This window comes from Martes martes (genome assembly GCF_963455335.1).
Source record: "Martes martes genome assembly, chromosome: 6".
Taxonomy (NCBI): Eukaryota; Metazoa; Chordata; class Mammalia; order Carnivora; family Mustelidae; genus Martes; species Martes martes.
In genome coordinates, this window is record NC_137893.1 from 120,489,297 (window position 1) to 120,505,339 (window position 16,043).

The 16,043-nt window shown below is 53.7% G+C and overlaps 4 protein-coding genes across 6 annotated transcripts; 2 read left to right on the forward strand and 2 right to left on the reverse strand.

Moving 5' to 3' along the window:
* The first annotated feature begins 159 nt into the window (after positions 1 to 159).
* NCR3 (natural cytotoxicity triggering receptor 3) lies at positions 160 to 2,563 on the forward strand. The gene is made up of 4 exons (XM_080806275.1): positions 160 to 517; positions 1,737 to 2,081; positions 2,219 to 2,326; positions 2,437 to 2,563. The coding sequence occupies exons 1-4, from the start codon at positions 475 to 477 to the stop codon at positions 2,487 to 2,489; spliced, it is 549 nt and encodes a 182-aa protein (XP_080662401.1). The 5' UTR covers positions 160 to 474; the 3' UTR covers positions 2,490 to 2,563.
* Positions 2,564 to 3,013: 450 nt separating this feature from the next.
* On the reverse strand, positions 3,014 to 4,278 carry LST1 (leukocyte specific transcript 1; the record flags this gene model as incomplete). The annotated part of the gene is given in 5 exon segments (XM_080805949.1): positions 3,014 to 3,228; positions 3,701 to 3,723; positions 3,977 to 4,042; positions 4,045 to 4,077; positions 4,230 to 4,278. Coding segments are annotated over 5 exon segments (306 nt in total). The 3' UTR covers positions 3,014 to 3,093.
* Positions 4,279 to 7,370: 3,092 nt separating this feature from the next.
* LTB (lymphotoxin beta) lies at positions 7,371 to 10,057 on the forward strand. Of its 2 annotated transcripts, XM_080805630.1 has the most exons (4): positions 7,371 to 8,285; positions 8,705 to 8,756; positions 8,942 to 9,013; positions 9,432 to 10,057. In XM_080805630.1, exons 1-4 carry the CDS (start codon positions 8,121 to 8,123, stop codon positions 9,884 to 9,886), a joined length of 744 nt encoding a protein of 247 aa, XP_080661756.1. In that variant the 5' UTR covers positions 7,371 to 8,120; the 3' UTR covers positions 9,887 to 10,057. The 2 variants fall into 2 exon arrangements, with proteins under 2 accessions (XP_080661756.1, XP_080661757.1); XM_080805631.1 differs by lacking the exon at positions 8,705 to 8,756 and having other exon boundaries at positions 8,084 to 8,285; positions 9,432 to 10,050.
* A 2,779-nt stretch (positions 10,058 to 12,836) lies between these two features.
* Positions 12,837 to 14,552, reverse strand: TNF (tumor necrosis factor; the record flags this gene model as incomplete). Of its 2 annotated transcripts, none has more annotated exons than XM_080806667.1 (4): positions 12,837 to 13,258; positions 13,556 to 13,603; positions 13,790 to 13,835; positions 14,367 to 14,552. In XM_080806667.1, 4 exons carry the CDS (start codon positions 14,550 to 14,552, stop codon positions 12,837 to 12,839), a joined length of 702 nt encoding a protein of 233 aa, XP_080662793.1. The 2 variants fall into 2 exon arrangements, with proteins under 2 accessions (XP_080662793.1, XP_080662792.1); XM_080806666.1 differs by having other exon boundaries at positions 13,790 to 13,838.
* Positions 14,553 to 16,043: the final 1,491 nt, after the last annotated feature.

Consider the following 16,043-nt stretch of genomic DNA (forward strand, 5'->3'; position numbering starts at 1 on the left):
CTTCCTAGTAACCCAGACACTGCCATTAACAGCATCCTCTCTCCTCAAGGAGGCACGTTTGTGATGCCCGAGGTCCTAGGCTGTTGAGGTTCTTTTTTTGTTAATTTTTTAAAGTATTTTTTTAAGATTTTATTTATTTATTTGACGGAGATCACAAGTAGGCAGAGAGGCAGGCAGAGAGAGAGAGGAGGAAGCAGGCTCCCCGCTGAGCAGAGAGCCCGATGCATGCGATGCAGGGCTTGATCCCAAGACCCTGGGATCATGACCCGAGCTGAAGGCAGAGGCCTCAACTCACTGAGCCACCCAGGCGCCCCTGTTGAGGTTCTTGATAAGGGATGTGTGAGTCCTGTGTGTCATAGGAAGCTGCCCGCCTCCATCTGGTGACCAAAGGCCTGGCCACAAGCAGTGGGTTGTTCTTTCTCCACCCAGACCTTACTTCTCAGATCCCCTTTGCCAACGGGAACACCCTCTGACATGACCCAGATGCTGTTGCTCATCTTTATCATGGTCCATCCAGGTGAGAGGGCTTTTGAGGGGTGTGGGGCCAGGAGGAGCGAGGATGGGGAAGGCTGACATGGAGGCCTGAGGGGAGTGGCCAGGAAAGGAGAGTGGGAGCTGGTGGGGTCCTCCGGAAGCCGAAGCAACAGGGACACCCCCAGTTCACAATTCCCTCCATTTCTCCATGTTGCCCACTGGGTGGGTCATACTCCAGCTTCCGTCCCAGAGGTCCTTTCTTCTCAGCCACCATCCTAGTAAGATAAAGTTGAAGAACCAGTATAAAGGGCTTGAAGGGAGGAAGAGGTAAATTTTTTGGGAAGGGATCAATTTTAATTTGATGAGTTTAATAAGCCTATTAAACAAGGCTTATTATCTAGGGTCTAGATATAATTAGGAGTTTGGGAGACCTAATTAACTCTAAGGGAAGTTTCTTAGTGAAACCGATTTTAATTAACTGAGAGACGTTAACTATCAGCCGTACCCATGGACTAAATACAATGTGGACTCCAGATCCACAGCTTTAGCATCAGCTGGGAACCTGGGCAAATTCTCAGGCCCCATGAGAGTAAACCCACTGAGTGAAAAACTGGGGGAAAGTCGGGCCCAGGAATCTGTTTTAACCGACACTCCAGGTGATTCTGACGTGCTCTCAAGCTTGAGAACAGCTGAAGTAGACGAATGGCAGGTAAATTTCACGAACTAGAGATTCTCATCGGAGATTTTACTAATTGCTTTAATTCATCAATTTGGTTGAGTCAAATTGATTTCAATCAATTATTGCTATGTCTTCACCTGAAGACTTTATTAGTTAATGCTCTTTAACAAAAAACAAAGTAGCAAGGGTGGTGTACCTTATACGGTTTGCCATTGGTATGAAAGTAATGGAATAATGTAGTTAATTATTAGTTAGCTAGGCAGTCACATTCATTAATGAGCTCCAATTTCAATGGGACAGGTTAAGTTTCAGCAAGACACTACTAGTGAAGGTAGCCGGAGAGTGATGGGATGGGATGAGGATGAGAGTTGGCACAGGAAAGGATTTGAAAAACTATTTAATAAGCCATATTAAGAAATGAGGCCGGTGGAAAGGAAGGGGTTTCATGAGGTAGCAAAGTGCTTGACCCTCTGGGTCCTCCGTGGGTGGGGACACAGCTGGGATATTCTACTGCAAGCTCTCTGTCCTTTCTCTGTATTGTAACCGGGGAGGTGTTTCTCTGGGTCTTCTCTCTGCCTGCCAGGATCCTGTGCTCTCTGGGTGTTCCAGCCCCCAGAGATTCATACCCAGGAGGGCACTGCTGCCTTCTTGCCCTGCTCCTTCAATGCCAGCCGAGGGAAATTGGCCATTGGCTCTGTCATGTGGTACCGGGACAAGGTGGCCCCAGGGAAGGAAGTGAGGAATGGGACCCCGGAGTTCAGGGGCCGCCTGGCCCCTCTTCCCCCTTCCCGTTTCCTCTGTGACCATCAGGCCGAGCTGCACATCTGGGACACCCAAGACTGTGACGCTGGAGTCTACGTGTGCAGGGTGGAGGTGCTGGGCCTAGGTGTTGGGACAGGCAATGGGACTCTGCTGGTGGTAGAGAAAGGTGAGATGGGAGTCCCCACTCTTCCTGGAAGTTGGGAGTCTTTCCCTGAGGCCCCCTGCTCTCTGTCCATCCCTGGGTCTGTGCCTGCTTCTTCCTTAGCCCCCCCTTTCCCCCTTTCTTCTACCACCCCCATGCAGGACGGCCTCGGCTAGGGACCAGCACCGTCCTCCTCCTTCGGGTTGGATTCTATGCCTTCAGCTTTGTCTGTGTGGCCATGGGCAGCACCGTCTATTACCAAGGCAAATGTAAGGAAGGGGGCCAGAGCAGTGGTGAAGAGAGAGCTGGAGGAGGGGGAGACAAAGAACAGCAGGAGAAGGGTTGCGGCACCGAGCAACTCCCGTTGTTTCTCCTGCAGGGCACCGTCACCTGAGAACACGCTGCCACTTCTTAGATGCCTCTCATGAGTGATTCCAGACCTCAGGCATCCAATTCTCTTCAAGAGACCCCAATAAATTCTCCTCGGCCCTGCCACTAACACCTTCTTAGGAGTCTCATGTGTTTCCTTTTCCATTCTCCAGGTACCCCAATATGTCCCTCTCTGGGGCCCCCCGACTCTTAACTCTCCCTTCTATCAAGCCCGGCCTGGAAAGGTCCAAGGAGCGAGCTTCCCAGTAACCATGCCTGGAGCCCCCTCCCATCACCATCCCAGGGCTTAGCACCTCCAGCTCTCTGGGGTGCAGGAGGCTGAGGCAGACTCTCCTGAGAACTGGGGAGTGTCAGATCTGACCCCTACATGTCGACTCCCCATTCCAGCCAGGCCCACATGTGGGCTCTTTCTGGCCTTCAGGGGAGCCTGGTCCCTCAACACCTTTCTTTCACTGAAAAATTCCTACTCAACCCCAGAACGGGTGGGAAGATAAGTCATGTAAGTGACGGCGGCCCTGTGGAATGGCATGAAGCTGAGTTGCACTGAGAAGCCTGAGACACAGAAGGTGGCGAGACACAGTTTTTACTGGGTGGACCACAGGGTCAGCCTGAGTTCAGGGAGGCGTCTGGGGGAAGCTCTGGTGGCTTAGTTCTTGGCGATGCAGGCATATTCGGTGCTGGGGTCCTCCTTGGTGCCTTCCCTGTGGCCGGGGTCGGGCCTCTCACTGCCGGGCATGGGGAGCAGAGATGCGTAGTGGAGCTCTTGCTCCGAGAGCTGGGCCTGGGGCAGGGAGAAGCGCTGCTGGCAGGTGGCCAGAAGAGCCCCCCCCCACCCCGTCCTTCCTGTGTGCTGCTGCCTACCCCCTTGCACCTCTCTGTCTCCTCAGCGCCCCCACCTCTGTCTCTGCCAGCCTGAGCCCCTGCTCTCTTCTCACCTCGCCTCTTCTCCCTGGGTCTCTGTTGTTCTTATTCTCCATCTCTTTCTCTTGCCTGGGTCTCTCTCGTTCTCTCTGTTTCTTTCTCTTTCTAGTTTCTTCCTCTGTCTTTCTCCTTTCTGTCTTAGTCCCTTTTCCTTTCTCTACACTATTTCCTTCTGCTCTTCTCATTCTTACGTCTCTCTTTCTGCCTCTTTTTTCTCCTCCTCTCTGGCTCTCTTATGCCCCCGCTTTCCCTCGCTTCTCTTGCCTTCACCCCCCCTTCAGCCCTCAGCCTCCTCTTGCCCCCATCACCTGGTTCCCAGCCCCCAGACTCACCCAGCTCCTCTCCAGCCTCCTCACTGGAAGAAAAGAAGAAGCTCAGCAGGCCCTTCCCTCCCTTGCCCCCCCGCCCCAGAGGGTGTTTCCTCACTCGCTGACATCTCTGTGGTTCCCATGGCCAAAGCCCCAGTCTCTCTCTTTGGACACTCTTTTCTCTCTCCCACCTTCCTGTCCCAGGGCGGGTGGGAACTGATAGGGACTTCTGGGAAAGCAGTAGGAACAGGTGTGGGTGGGGGCGACCCCGGGGGATATGTTGTGGGTGATGGGGCTTACCTCTCCGATGGAGCCGACACAGACAGGCAGATATAATGACCACAGCCAGGAACAGGAGCCCCCCAGCCCCAAGCTCCCACCATATAGGTAAAGACATAGCTCTGCAGGGCAAAACGGTGAGTATCAGGGCCCCATTTCTTCCTTTGTTACCCCATCCTCCTGGTTGACCGTGGGCATCTCATCCCCACTCTCCAACAGTTTTAGAGGTAGAAGAACATACTCAGGTTCTTCACTCCAGATCGGGTTACCTCACCTCCTACCAGAGGTGCCCACTTCTCACCGGTTCCCTCACTCATCCCCATGGTTGCCTCACTCACCCCTCAGGGGCTTCCCATGGCCATCCCTGCTGTCTCTGGGTCTCCCCATGAGGTCCCTTGCCCACCTGCACCAGCTGTCCCCTGGCCATCGACTTGAGGATAGACAGATACTGCTTTCTATCCTCTGTTCCCTGTATACTCCCCACCCTCCCTGTGCCTCCCATTACCTTCCATTAGGTCGAGCACTGAAGACTAACCTGGAGGTCAGGAACCTAGCCCTGCTCTGCAAGGCTAAATGGCCTGGGCCAAGTCACGTGTCTCCAGTTCCTCATCTGCAAAGTGCGGTGCCCTCTGTTACAATTGTTCCAGGGCTGAGGAGCCCCACTGATGTGCCAACCCTGACCTAAGGCACTTTCCTTTTGTCGTTGCTAAGCCTCACAATGTAGGGTATTATGGTGCCTGTTTTAGTGGTGAGGAACCTGAGACTTGAGTCTAGGCTCTTATGAGGAGGTCCAGCCTAGAAGTGGGAGAGCTGGCCTTGAACCCCAGAGCTCCAGAGCACAACCCCCTTCTTCTCCCCTAGGCTAACCAGGTGGTTCATGGGGGCCTCTCCAGCATGGGGTAGTTCTAGGTTCTGGTGAGGGGCTGACAGAGGGGGAGGACCCGGGGTTTCCAGTGTGTGTGTGGACCAGTGAAACCCAGGGGAGGTGGTATCCAGAGCTACCTGGCAGCTGGGACCGCTCCCTCAGCCCAGAGCCACTCTGGGGAGCAGGGCCCTACGTGGCTGGTATGGGGAGCCACTTCCCATGGACAGACACTGCTGGGGCTAAAGTGGGGCATGGAGGAGTTTCTGGGCCCCATAACTTCCCCTTAGGCACTTCCTGCCCTGCAACCACTGGTTCCTGTTTGAAGGCAAAGAGGGGGGTCGCCGTCTTCACACCACCAGAGCCAGCTGTACTGACCAGGGTCTGGAAACTGGGACCCTGCTGGGCTCAAGAGGAATGCTGGGGTGTGTGTGGGGGTGGGTTGGGGAGCAGAAACACAGGTGGAGAGGAGGACCTGCAGTCGCCATGAAGGGAAGTTGAGGCAGAAGTGGCTTGTATTTAATTCTTTGGGGAGCAGAGACAGAGGCTGGACAGCAGATGCCTCCAGGGCTCAGAGAACTCCAAAGCCATACTGTCTTCTGTAATCTTAGCTTCATCTCACTGTGGGGAGTGACTGCCCCATTTTCCCACCGGGGTTCCTGCTCTCTCCCAGCTTATCCAGAGCCCGTGGCCTGTGTGTAGACAGACTCCAGACTGCGGGAGCTGCCTGGGTGGAGAGGTGTTGCCACTTCAAACATTCTTGCCCCTCCTCCAGCTTTAACATCTCCCCCAGTCTGGATGCCTCCCTAGCTTTGTCAAGAGAGGAAGTTAGGCTTTGAAGCTTAGTTAGGGTTACAACATCTTTCCTTTCAGACTCTTAGGACTGTAACTAAGCCTCTAAACTCCCTCAGCTCCAGCCATCTTGTTGCTTCTGCTAGTAGTCAGTGAGTGTGTACCTCCTTTAGGTACCTTTCCTCATTAACTTTTCCCCAATTACCCCTCCCACTGCCTCTGCTGAGAGCTCATGATCCCAGTGTGTATGTGTAGACACACACCCAGGCTTCCACATCAGAGTGGAAGCTCTGGTAGATTTGGGGTAACTTGCCTGGTGTTCTGGGGCTGAATCAAGCAGGGCACTTGACTGATTAACAAACAGAATCAGAGGCAGCTAGACTAGACAGATGTACAGGAGTACATGAGTACTGCTGATAGTCTAGGACAGAAAGCTGGTGACAAGTTGGTGTTGGGGAAGGAAGTGGGGGCAATCTAGGTGGACTTCCTGTAGGAGGCAACATTCTGATGTTGTGCACACACACACAAAAAAGGGCAGTGATCTGAGACCTTCTGGATAGACACCTGATGAAGGCCTCTTAGTGGCACTGAGATAGAAAGGGAGATGGGTGCTGGGGGATTGCACACCCAGTCGTTAAGGAGGGTGAAGACTGGGGAGCTCATGTGGAGGCAGGAGGTAAGGTGGATATCTGTGCCTGGGTCCACATGCATTTGCATCTCCTTCTTCAAATTCATGTTGTTTTTTTTTTTCTCACACATTTTATTATTAAAATGTTCAAACAGAACAAAATTGAAATAATTTTATAGTGAACATGTCCATACCACCTACATTCTAAAATTGACAGTTTTCTATATTTACTTGATCACATACCTACCAATCTATCTCATTTTTTGGATACCCTTCAAAGTTGCAAACATCAGTATACATTTTACCCCTAAAGCTCTTACCATGCTTATCAGTGACTCGAGTACAGCTTTTGTTTCCCCATTTCTTTTTTGGGGGGCTGAGGACGGCAAGATTTACATACATTAAAATGCACAAATCTGAAGTCAGCACTGAAGGGTTTTTTTTGTTTTTTTTTTTTTAAGCTGTTTTGTGATCAAGGCTCTGGAGCCAGACTGCCTGGGTTCAAATCCTGACTCTGCCACTACTGTGCAGCCTTCTATAATTTCCTTAACCTCTCTGTGCCTCAGTCTCTTCTTAGAGTTTTTGTCAGGATTAAAAGAATTATTATATATATTTAAAAAAAAGAATTATTATATATAAAGTGTGTAGATTAGAGGCAAGCGCTTGCTAAGTGCTATTTGTACAATAGCTATATGTTGTTATTATTATTATTACCTAATCGCAGAGATGTCATCAAGAAGGGGACATGATCTGAGACCACCTCCAACTTCCTTGGACCTGGTCTTTTCTCTCACTGCACTGTCTACCATACCATTTGTTGCTGCTTTGTTTTGCTTCCTCATTCATTCATTTGTCCTTCCTTCGTTTATTCCAAAACATGGAGTCAGCACCTGCTAAATAGATGGGGCTCATTCTAGACAGCAAGCTCTTTGAAGGTGGGGCCATGCCCTATCGCTCTCCCATCTACACACTATGGAGGAAGGGAGGTAATGCTCATTTCCATCCCTCCTCAGTGAGTCAACAGGCAGTGGAGAGGCTAAGGTCCCTTTCAGCTGCTATATATATTTTTTCCTTTAAAGCAATGCTCTTTTTAAAATTTATTTTTTTAAGGTTTTATTTATTTATTTGACAGAGAGAGACAGCGAGAGAGGGAACCCAAGCAAGAGGAGCTGGAGAAGGAGAAGCAGGCTTCCTGCTGAGCAGGGAGCCCGATGCGGGGCTCAATGCCAGGACTCTGGGATCATGACATGAGCCGAAGGCAGCCACTTAACTCACTGAGGGACCCAGACACCCTCAGCTGCTATTTCTGTGGCCTGGCTTAACTCGGCTTCTCACCAAGCTCTGGGGGTTACGGGTGAGTGAGGGAATGGAAGGAGGTGATTTGGTCTAGTGCTGGGATAAGTTCTTCTCAGGGACCCAGATATTCATTCCTCAAGACCTCAGTTCTTGTCCTCCTATTCCAGCCCTTGACCTCAGGGATGTTGACATAGCCCTCCTTCCAGCACCCACCACTGGGGTGTAGAAGAATGCAGACCGCCCTTGAAATCTGGAGTGTGGTTTTCTCCTCGCGTAGCTCTGCTGCCTGACTTTTTGTGAGCTACCTTCCCTCCCCGGGCCTCAGTTTCCCTCCCTGATGAACCATAAGATCTCTAAGGCCCCCTCCAGCTCTACCCTATAAGCCTGTCTCTTCACCCCGACTTCTTCCCCAGTTCAGAGAACCTGGGCATCCAGCTGCCCCACCCTAGCTCTGGGTAAACAGGAAGCTGGGTGAGGGGAGCAAGGGTGTGTGGAAAGTCCCAGCCAGGTGTGTGGGTCTATAGGGAGGGGGTGGCCCCACCCCTGAAGTATGAAAGCCCCCCTGCCCTGGCCCTGGCTCAGTCTCAATGGGGTCACTGGGGCTAGAGGGCTGGGGTAGGAGGCCCCAAGGGAAGAGCTGCCTCCTGCTGGCTGTGGCAGGAGCCACTTCCCTGGTGACCCTGCTGCTGGCTGTGCCTATCACTGTCCTGGCTGTGCTGGCCTTGGTGCCCCAGGAGCAGGGAGGAGGCCTGGTGAGTAGCCGCTACAAGCCTGGAGGGGCTGCGTGTTGCTGATGCCCACTTACCTCTAGCTACGCCTGGGGCTTTCTTGTCTCCTCCTGCTCAGTTGGCTTGGCTATCCCTGATGGGGATGCCTTGTCTGCCTCTTTGTTGGTCCTCTTTCCATTGTTCCCGTGATGCCGTTGTGTCCTGATAGCGCCAAGCTCCTTCCTGGTTGTCTAGCTGTCTCCTCTCCTCTTCCCAAGACATACTCAGGCCTCCGTCTCTGCCCAAGAACATATGCCTCGCTGGCTCTCCCTCCCAGGGAGATGTGTGTTGGGGATGGGGCTGGTAGGAAAGACCCCAGGCCTGGAGCTTGGGTCTGTGTTGGAAGGGGTGGGGATGGCATCAGCTAACACTGAACTCTGGGCACTGTGACCCCACCCACCCAGGTAACAGGGACGGCTGACCGGGGGGCACAGGCCCAGGCCCAGCAGCGTTTGGGTAAGAGCAGACCATCTCCCCTTCCCCTACTCCGGCCCTTCAGGGATGCCTAGCTCCCATCCAGCTGCATCCCTCGGTGAACTCATCCTTCCGGGAATCCCGTCCTGGCGCCCTGTCCTCTTGGGGGGGACCATGCATAGAAGGCCGCCCTGGCCCGCAATCGTGGACTCTTTCCCCACTTCCAGGGTCACAGGAGCTGCCAGAGGAAGAGGCAGAAACAGATTTCAGCTCCAGGCTCCCCGCCGCCCACCTCATAGGTAAGGATCTCAGAGGTAGTCCAAGGATGCTAGCGCTGCTGCCCACAATCCCTTTGCTCTGTCATTGCGGGGTTCGCTTTCCGACCTGCTTCACTACCTCTGGTCCCTAAAGCGCCCACCTTCCTCTCCTCCCGCATTCCATCTCCTTGCTTCCCCCCTGGAGCTGTCAAAACCCCTCCTAGATCTCCCCACTACCCCACCACCGCGCTCCGCACCCCACACTCTGGTGCCCTCAGTCCCCTCCCTCAAATCGCTGCAGCGGTGGCGCACGCGCTCTCGCCTCGCCCCCGGGTTCGGATCCTGCTGGGGGTTAACAGCCCCGACTCTTCCACCTGCTCACCCTCCCAGAAGTCCCGGGCCGGGATCCTTCCTTCAGGATCCGGCACCCGAGCGCCGACAGGCCCCGGTTTCTCTGCAGGCGCCTGGACGAAGGGGCAGGGGCTGGGCTGGGAGGCGAAGAAAGAAGAGGCGTTCCTGAGGAGCGGGACGCAGTTCTCGGGCGCCGAGGGGCTGGCGCTGCCGCAGGACGGCCTCTATTACCTCTACTGTCACGTCGGCTACCGGGGCCGGGCGCCCCCTGCCGGCGGGGGCCTGCTGGACCACTCGGTCACGCTGCGCAGCCGGCTGTTCCGGGCTGGGGGCGCCTACGGGCCGGGGACTCCCGAGTTGCTGCTCGAGGGCGCAGAGACCGTCACCCCGGTCCTGGACCCGGCCCGGACGCGCGAGTACGGGCCCCTCTGGTACACGAGCGTGGGCTTCGGCGGCCTGGTGCAGCTCCGGAGGGGCGAGAGGGTGTACGTCAACATCAGTCACCCCGATATGGTGGACTACAGGAGGGGGAAGACCTTCTTTGGGGCGGTGATGGTGGGGTGAGGGCGGGGGAAACGACTGCCTGGTAGGGATGTGTGACTCAGCCCAGGTATTGGGGACCCAGACCCCAGGGACCCCGTGGCGGTGGGGAAAATGCCCGAGACTGTCCGGAAACTGATGGCAAACCTGAAGAAAATAAAGAATGTAAAGCTTTAGTGCTGCCGAGCACGGGTGCCCAGGTCTCTTATGCCTTGATTCAGGGTGGGTTCTGCAAGGGATGGTTACCTAGTCTTTTCTTCTGGTTGCTTGAAACAATTCATATCACTTCCTGTGGCCTCTGCCCTCTGAGAAGGCCATCGGCTGATTTCCCACCCACCTCCTGTCTCTGAATGAACTTGCCCAGCATTAGCCCAGTGGGAAGATGGAAGAAGGGGATCTCCTTAAGCCCTAAAGCATCTCCAAGCCTCCTTCTTCTCAGATCCTTGGAGCCCTCACCGGACTCCACCTGCATTCCTTTCTTTGGGGTCCCTTCTGTCAGTGAGAGGGATCCTGACAAGGGAAGGCTGCCCTGCTTGGAGGAACCAGGCTGGGAAGAAGGAATAAAGCCCTGGAGGCCTAGCACTTCTTCTCTGCTGCCTGCCTGGCTGCCTGAAGCCCGCTTTAGCCACTACCCCACAGCCCACTGTCCTCCAAGGAAAAATACACAGCTCATTGGGTGTGAGGGAAGAGGCGGAAAGATAGGGCCTGGGACATCAGGGCGAAGCTGGGGAGAAGAGGAAGAAAGGAAATCTGGGGCCACTGGCCCTATCCAGGGTGAGATGGAAAGTCCTCACCCCTTGTTCACACCTCAGGTCTGCTTTCCAAATGTCGGCAAGTGTGGGGGCCCCAGGGTGAGTAACAGCAGCCCCCTCACCCCAAGCACCCCATGACCGACTTTCAGCTCCGGGCTGAGGGAGGCAGAGAGGGACCCAAGGCCCTATCTAGGTCACCCCAGTGGGTCATCCGACCCCTGCGGCATACCACACAATTTTCCCCTCCCAGCAGCCTGTCAGGAAGGAAAGCCCAACTTCCGAACCCAGTGGGGACTCCCACTCCCTGGGTCTTCACTTCTGACTCCATATTTGTGTGTGACCCTGTGTTCAGAATAACTTTCCTGAGGAGAGGGGGTGCTTTTCTCTTTCCAGCCCATCTACCTCACGACCCCCCCCCCTCATTTTTCACCAAGAACATCTGGGAGAGCTGACATGTGAGTCCTTCACCCGCATCCTATTCCTGTTTTTAATTTTTCTTTCATTTCTTCAATTCCACTCACAGAGATGGAAGCAGATAGAACAGCTGGTGGCTGGACAAACAAGAAATTCAGAATTCTCTGAGGGCTTACTCTGCCAAGTGCTATGCTGGGTGCTCTGATGTAGCTTAGGCCTTGTATTCTCTCGTGGCCCCATATGCAGGAGGTGTTCCCGTCTTCCTTGGGGAGATGAGGCTCAGTAACTGATTCAGGCTGTACAGTTAGGGCTGCTGGGGGATCTTGGGATCAGGTGATTTGGAGCCCTGATGCCTGAAGGTCTGGAAGTCCTTTGGCTGTGATTTAGGTGCCTGAGAATGTGGCCCTTCCCATACTCTCTCTCGCAGGCTGCAACATCAGGAAATCTCACCTGAGCACTTGAGGTGCAGGACTTCCCCACTGGAATTCCCAGAGTCGGAAATTCCCATGCCCTGAGGGAGAGGTAATTAGGTTCAGGCTCCAGTTTCCCGGGGGAGGGGCTTATTTGACCAGGCTTTGTTAAATGCAGGGCTCCTGAGCCCCAGTAGTCCCCCGAGTGGGGACTGTGTTCAGACATCTTTTTTTTTTCTTTTGAACTTTTATTTGTATTTATTTTATGGGTTCAAGGATATTTTTTTTTTAAGATCTATTCATCTATTTGAGAGAGAGAGAGAGAGAGAGATTGCAAGCGTGCGTGCACATGTGAGTGAGCAGAGGGGGGGCAGAGAGAGAGGGGGAGAAGCAGACTCCTTGCTGAGAAGCGGGGCTCCATCCCACGGCCTGAGATCAAGACCTGAGCCAAAATCAAGAGTCGGACACCCAACCCACTGAGCCACCCAGGTGCCCAGGTTCAGGGATCTTAAGGCTTGTAGAGAGAGGACTACAGAGAGTGGCCTTCCACCCCCAAAGGAGAGGAAGATGCAGAATTAATTCGATGAGACCATGTTTCTTTTCTAAGCACATTTTATTTCTCGCCACTGACCAGTAGGGCGGTTACAGACATCACTCCCCTGGGGAGCAGAGGTTCAGTGATGCAGTGACAGTCAGTCACCAAATCAGCATTATTTAGATAACTCGATCAGATAAATATTTTTGAAAAATGAAAGCAAAAGGAGGCACAGAGGCCAGGAGGCCGGGTGGGAACAGCCTAGAGTTCAGCTCCATTTTCACAGAAAACATGTCTGAGCCAAGGCAGCCCCTACATTTGGTCTCCCAGGACACTCCAGCCTCCCAATAAATACATTCATCAGTAAATAAATAAATAATAAATAAATAATAAATAATCACAAGTGCAAACATAAATAGAGAGAACTGGCCCCATTGTGGGAGGGGCTGGGCTTTCCTTCTCAGGAAGAATCTGGAGACAGTTGAAGAAAGGGAGGCCTGAGGTCCATTCATGTCAGGTTCTAGGTGAGATCTTCTCAAAGAATGTTCTGAAGTGTTCTAGCCAAAACGAAAAGTTCCCTGACCCCCACATTCTAAGTGTTCCAGGTTGCGTTCAGGGATCCAAACCTGCGGTGTCCAGTGAGCGCTGGAAGCCCCAGTTTGCATTCTTGGTGGGGTCCAGTGCTCCATTGTCTGGGTCACGCATCCCTGAATCTTAGGTTTCTAAGTATTGTTGTTTAAAGTTCTAAGCTTGAGGCCCAGCTCTGAGCCCCTAATTCTCTTTCTAAGCCAGAAGGGGATGGGGTGTTGGGGGGAGTGGATAATAAAAGGTTTGAGGTGGGCGAGGATGGACATCCCGCCCCTTCACAGGGCAATGATTCCAAAGTAGACCTGCCCGGATTCGGCAAAGTCGAGATAGTCAGGCAGGTTGATCTCAGCGCTGAGTCGATCCCCCTTCTCCAGTTGGAAGACCCCTCCCAGGTAGATGGGCTCGTACCAGGGCTTGGCCTCAGTCCCCTCTGGGGTCTCCCTTTGGCAAGGGCTCTTGATGGCAGAGAGGAGGTTGACCTTGGTCTGGTAGGAGACGGCGAAGCGGCTGATGGTGTGGGTGAGGAGCACATTGGTGGAAGAACATCCTTGGCCCTTGAAGAGGACCTGGGAGTAGATGAGGTATAGCCCGTCTGATGGCACTATTAGCTGGTTGTCTGTTAGCTCCACACCATTGGCCAGGAGGGCATTGGCACGCCGGCTCAGCCATTGGAGTTGTCCCTCAGCTTCGGGGTTTGCTGGAGGGAAGGAGAGAAGGAGGGCGGGATGAGTCAGTGTGACCCTGTCAGTTCCACTCTCCACATCCTGGCCCACAAGTTCTGCCCACCCCCCACATCCGGTTCCTGTCCCCTCTGTCTGTCTTCCCACATCCCGAATCTGGCCATGAGGTTCTGAATATCCCCCTCAAGGCCAGTGAGTCCTTCTCATACCATCTCCAAGGTCTGTCTACCCTCGGCCTGGTTCAGTCCCCAAATCCTATCCCTCCACACCCTAGCTGCTTCACCGTCCCCCAGCTGAATCCTCAGAGCTCTTACCTACAACATGAGCTACAGGCTTGTCACTTGGAGTTCGAGAAGATGATTCTGAAGAGGAAAGAGGAAAGAAAAAGGTGAGACTCTTAAACCTCCTGGAAAAGATCCCACTACTTTGACCTCCAAGCCTCCTCCCCTCAAACCAAAACCCTGAATTTCCCCCACTGTGGCTATCCCAGGACCAACCCCACCCCCTCCCAAGCCCAGAATCCAGAGAGGGGCTTTGGAGATACTTACTGACTGTCTGGGCCAGAGGTTTGATTAGTTGGAGGCCATCTGGGAGCTGCTGGGGAAAAGAAGGAGTTTTAGCATCAGAGCAAGTTACCCCAAATGAGAAACAGCGAGGCTGCTTCTGTAGCTCATACTCTAGTTTCCTCTCACCATTCATCCATTCCCCAACACTTTCACTGAGTGTCTTCCACGAGCCGGACATGCTCTTTCCTTATCTCTTTCCTCACATCTCTCCTTATCTCTCTCTCATATTGTCCACATCTTTCTGTCTTACCATCTTTATTCATATCACTTGTTCCATTCCCATCTCTCTCCCCACACCCCACATCTCTCCACACATCTCTCTTTACATATGTCTGCGGGCTCATTCATTCATTCATTCATTCAAGAAGCATTCAGTGAGCACCTTCTGTGGGTTCCCTCCCACTCTCTCTTCCCCCATCTCTCTCCATGTCTCTTTCTGCCTCCACGTCTTTCTCCACATTTTCTCTCTCACCGGTCCCCATCAGCACACCTCTTTCCCCCACCCGGTCTCTCTCTCTCCCTGGGTGGGAGAATGAGCAGAGTCTGGTGAGGCACTCACCTCTTCCCTCTGGGGGCCGATCACTCCAAAGTGCAGCAGGCAGAAGAGTGTGGTGGCTCCTGCGACGAGGAGGAAGGAGAAGAGGCTGAGGCACCAGCACCTTCGGGAGCCCTTGGGGGCCCCTGACTTCTTGGGGAGTGCCTCCTCGCCCAGCTCCACGTCCCGGATCATGCTTTCAGTGCTCATGGCGTTCTTTCCAGAGGGGCTCAAGTCCAGCTGGGTGATGGTAGAGCCCTGGGGCAGTGTGTATTAGAGGGAGAGAATCGCTCTGCTGCTTGTCTGGGGGTGTGTCGTCTGAGAGGTTATTTCCAGGGGGTTCTGGAGTTGCTTCTGTCTCTCCTGGCTGGTGCCCTGGTGTCCTCTCTGAGGGAGCTTCTGCTGGCTGGGTGTGCAAACAGCTGCATTTATATACCCGTGGGGCGAGAAGAGGGCGGGGAAAGGCTCTCATTCAACCAGCGGAAAACTTCCTTGGTGGAGAAACCCATGAGCTCATCTGGAGGAAGCGGTAGTGGGCCCTACACCTTCTGTCTCGGTTTCTTCTCCATTACGGGGGCGGGGGTTTGGAAAGTTGGGGACACCCAGGCATCAAGGATACTTCCTACCCATCCCACTTGGATTCCGAGGGAGGCTTGCTGGGCCAGTCACTGTGGCGTATGTAGGACCCTGGAGGCTGGACCCCAGTTTCCCTCTGCTGGGAACTGGACCCTCAGTTCCCATTCCCTCCATTTTTTGGGGGGCTCAGGTCCTGGCCTGTTTTCCTCTGATTTCCAGACTGAACTTAGGTAGGTGTAGAGCTAGCCATGGGAAGGGGTTCAGAAAGTCGACCCCTCGATGGGGAGAAAAATTGGGGGGAAAGCTATGCTAGGTCCTAAGACATGTGTTGGGGTCCCTGGGGGAAAAAGGAGCTTGAGAGAAGGAAGCTTGAGGTGGGGGATGTGGATGGGGTCTCTGAAAGGGCTGGGGAGGGGTTGGTAATTGGCAGGGACATGCCTGGGACAGCCCCAGTGGGAGTGAAAGCAACCCTGGGAATTCACGAGCCCCATGAGAGCAGGCCTTCTCCTTTCATTCTGACAAGAGACTCAGCAGTGCTGGTTTCAATCTTGGCTTCCGAGGGAATCTGAGGCCCTGAAGCCCCCATCCGTCAGAACCCCTGTGTGTAGCCATGTATCCCAAAGAACTCTAGCGCCCTGCGGATTTCTGGAGATAGCCCTAGCTCTCAGAGCCCCTCTGTGTGACCATGTCTCCTGAAACGTCTCCTGTACTCCCTATCTCCCCAGTCTTGGGGGTCTCCCATTCCATTTTTCCAGAGGGTCCCCATGTCTACCCCCATAGTCCTGAACACTTTTTGGTGTGGTCACTTCCCCCCAGAGGACTCCTGTAATCCCCATTCCTCAGAGCCTCAGAGTGGCCATATCTGCCAGCGGTCCCCTGACCTCCACTCCTCCAGACCTTGGACCCCCATTTTTCCTTTCTCTTCCCAGCTTATCCTTTGTTTTCCCTGCCATGGTCTGGCTGCCTCACCTCTGTGATTCCGCCACATTTCCCCAGGGCTCCTAAGACCCCTTCATCACCTTGTAGTCCACAGTTCCTGTCTCTTCTGAGGCCCCTGTTCTCCTTCCACTTCTTAGAGACCTGGGAAATTCTCCCCTTCCAGACAAACATAGTCACACAGCATTT

Bases quoted from the DNA above. Each gene is read 5' to 3' on its own strand.
- LTB (XM_080805630.1), top strand. From the start codon at position 8,121: ATGGGGTCACTGGGGCTAGAGGGCTGGGGTAGGAGGCCCCAAGGGAAG. The intron at 8,757-8,941 runs GTAAGAGCAGAC...CCCCACTTCCAG, and splicing joins CCAGGCCCAGCAGCGTTTGG to GGTCACAGGAGCTGCCAGAG. The intron at 9,014-9,431 runs GTAAGGATCTCA...GTTTCTCTGCAG, and splicing joins CCCCGCCGCCCACCTCATAG to GCGCCTGGACGAAGGGGCAG.
- NCR3 (XM_080806275.1), top strand. From the start codon at position 475: ATGACCCAGATGCTGTTGCTCATCTTTATCATGGTCCATCCAG. The intron at 518-1,736 runs GTGAGAGGGCTT...TCTGCCTGCCAG, and splicing joins CTTTATCATGGTCCATCCAG to GATCCTGTGCTCTCTGGGTG. The intron at 2,082-2,218 runs GTGAGATGGGAG...ACCCCCATGCAG, and splicing joins TCTGCTGGTGGTAGAGAAAG to GACGGCCTCGGCTAGGGACC.